This window comes from Colobus angolensis, unplaced genomic scaffold (assembly GCF_000951035.1).
Source record: "Colobus angolensis palliatus isolate OR3802 unplaced genomic scaffold, Cang.pa_1.0 Scaffold187, whole genome shotgun sequence".
Classification (NCBI taxonomy): Eukaryota; Metazoa; Chordata; class Mammalia; order Primates; family Cercopithecidae; genus Colobus; species Colobus angolensis.
Genome location: NW_012115010.1, coordinates 1,851,291 through 1,852,712, shown reverse-complemented (window position 1 = coordinate 1,852,712; position 1,422 = coordinate 1,851,291). Strand labels below are relative to the sequence as shown.

The 1,422-nt window shown below is 61.7% G+C and overlaps 1 protein-coding gene across 1 annotated transcript in view; it reads left to right on the top strand.

Annotated features, from left to right (window-relative positions):
* Positions 1-1,422, top strand: part of C1QL1 (complement component 1, q subcomponent-like 1) — a gene marked incomplete at its 5' end in the record, with an annotated part of 27,895 nt that continues 26,473 nt past the window's right edge. The window contains one exon of the mRNA XM_011940174.1: positions 1-207. Within this exon, the coding sequence (XP_011795564.1) occupies positions 1-207 (207 nt within the window). The remainder of the gene's footprint in view (positions 208-1,422) is intronic.

Genomic DNA, 1,422 nt, shown 5'->3' with positions numbered 1-1,422 from the left:
GCCTTCTACGCCGGCCTCAAGCGGCAGCACGAAGGCTACGAGGTGCTCAAGTTCGACGACGTGGTCACCAACCTAGGCAACAACTACGACGCGGCCAGCGGCAAGTTTACGTGCAACATTCCCGGCACCTACTTTTTCACCTACCACGTCCTCATGCGCGGCGGCGACGGCACCAGTATGTGGGCAGACCTCTGCAAGAATGGCCAGGTGGGCCAGGCGGGGGCATGGGGCTGGCCTGGGGGCAGGGCACCCAGGGAGCCCGGGGCAAATGGGTACCTGATCGGAGTTGGCGGGGGCACCAGGCGGACACAGGTGGGGACCCCACCCTACAGCGGCCCCTCTTGGGCATCACGTGTGGGGATGGTCGGAGCCAGCGGACATCTGCGATCCTCAGTTCCTGGGCTCCCGCTCCAAGACAGACGCTGCTGGGCACCGTCTGCAACGCTGCTGGAAATGCGGGAAACGAACCCAACTAGTCAGAGCGCAGGGCTCCCAGGTGCATGGACTTGCCCTTGGGGGCTTGCCCCTTGGGAAGTGGATTAGGACCGACACCAGCGTGCGATAAGGGGAGGGCAAGGATGAGCTCTGGCGCATGGAATAGGGAGAAGCAGCATCCGCGCCCACGGGCGCCTAGGCGCTTGGCCATGGGCGCACGCGGAGAAGGGTGGCTGCAGGAAATGTTTGGGGCACAAAGGCAAAGGGAGCCCGGTGCTTACAGCCCTGGCTGCAGTGCGTCCCCTGCCCTCGAGAAGGGACCATTGGGCGGATCTGACACCCTTTGCAAAATCCGGGAGTTGGGAGCTCTTTCCCACTGTAGCAGAGCTGCCCCAACAAGAAGGCAGCCTGGGGGGAGGGGGAGTTTTTCCTCCTGAGGCGGGGGAAGAAATGGAAACTCCCCCTCCTCTTAGTCTCCCGCTCCAGCCCCTCCTGACTCTGGGATATGTGGGATCTTCTCCATTCTCTGTCCCCACCTAAGACGCTGGAGCTGGAAAGCGCTGAGTGTGTCGGGGACTCTGGTACCGGGACTTGCATGTACGTGTAGCCCTCCTTGGAATGGCCGACCCCAGGACCACCCTCCACCCAGCCCCGCCCCGGGGTGACAATTTTAGCCAGCTATCTTGATACCACCTCCCTTCCCAGTGCTCCCACTCATGGTGGCCTGCGGACTGGGGGTGTGGTCAGGCCGAGCATTCTCTTGGAAGAAGGGGACCGCTGGTCAGAACCAAAACTGAGCTAGTGGAAGTTGAGAAAGAATCTCCCACGATTGAGATGCAAGACCTTGTTGGAACCCTTCCCACGGCAGCACTGCCCTGAAACTCTGCCAGCCTGCGGGTCTGCAAGTCTTGGGGGCAGGGACAGGGGCAAGCAGGGAAAGTGAGCAGATAGCCTGCCAGGTTCTTGTAAGTCAGCCCCTCTTCTCTT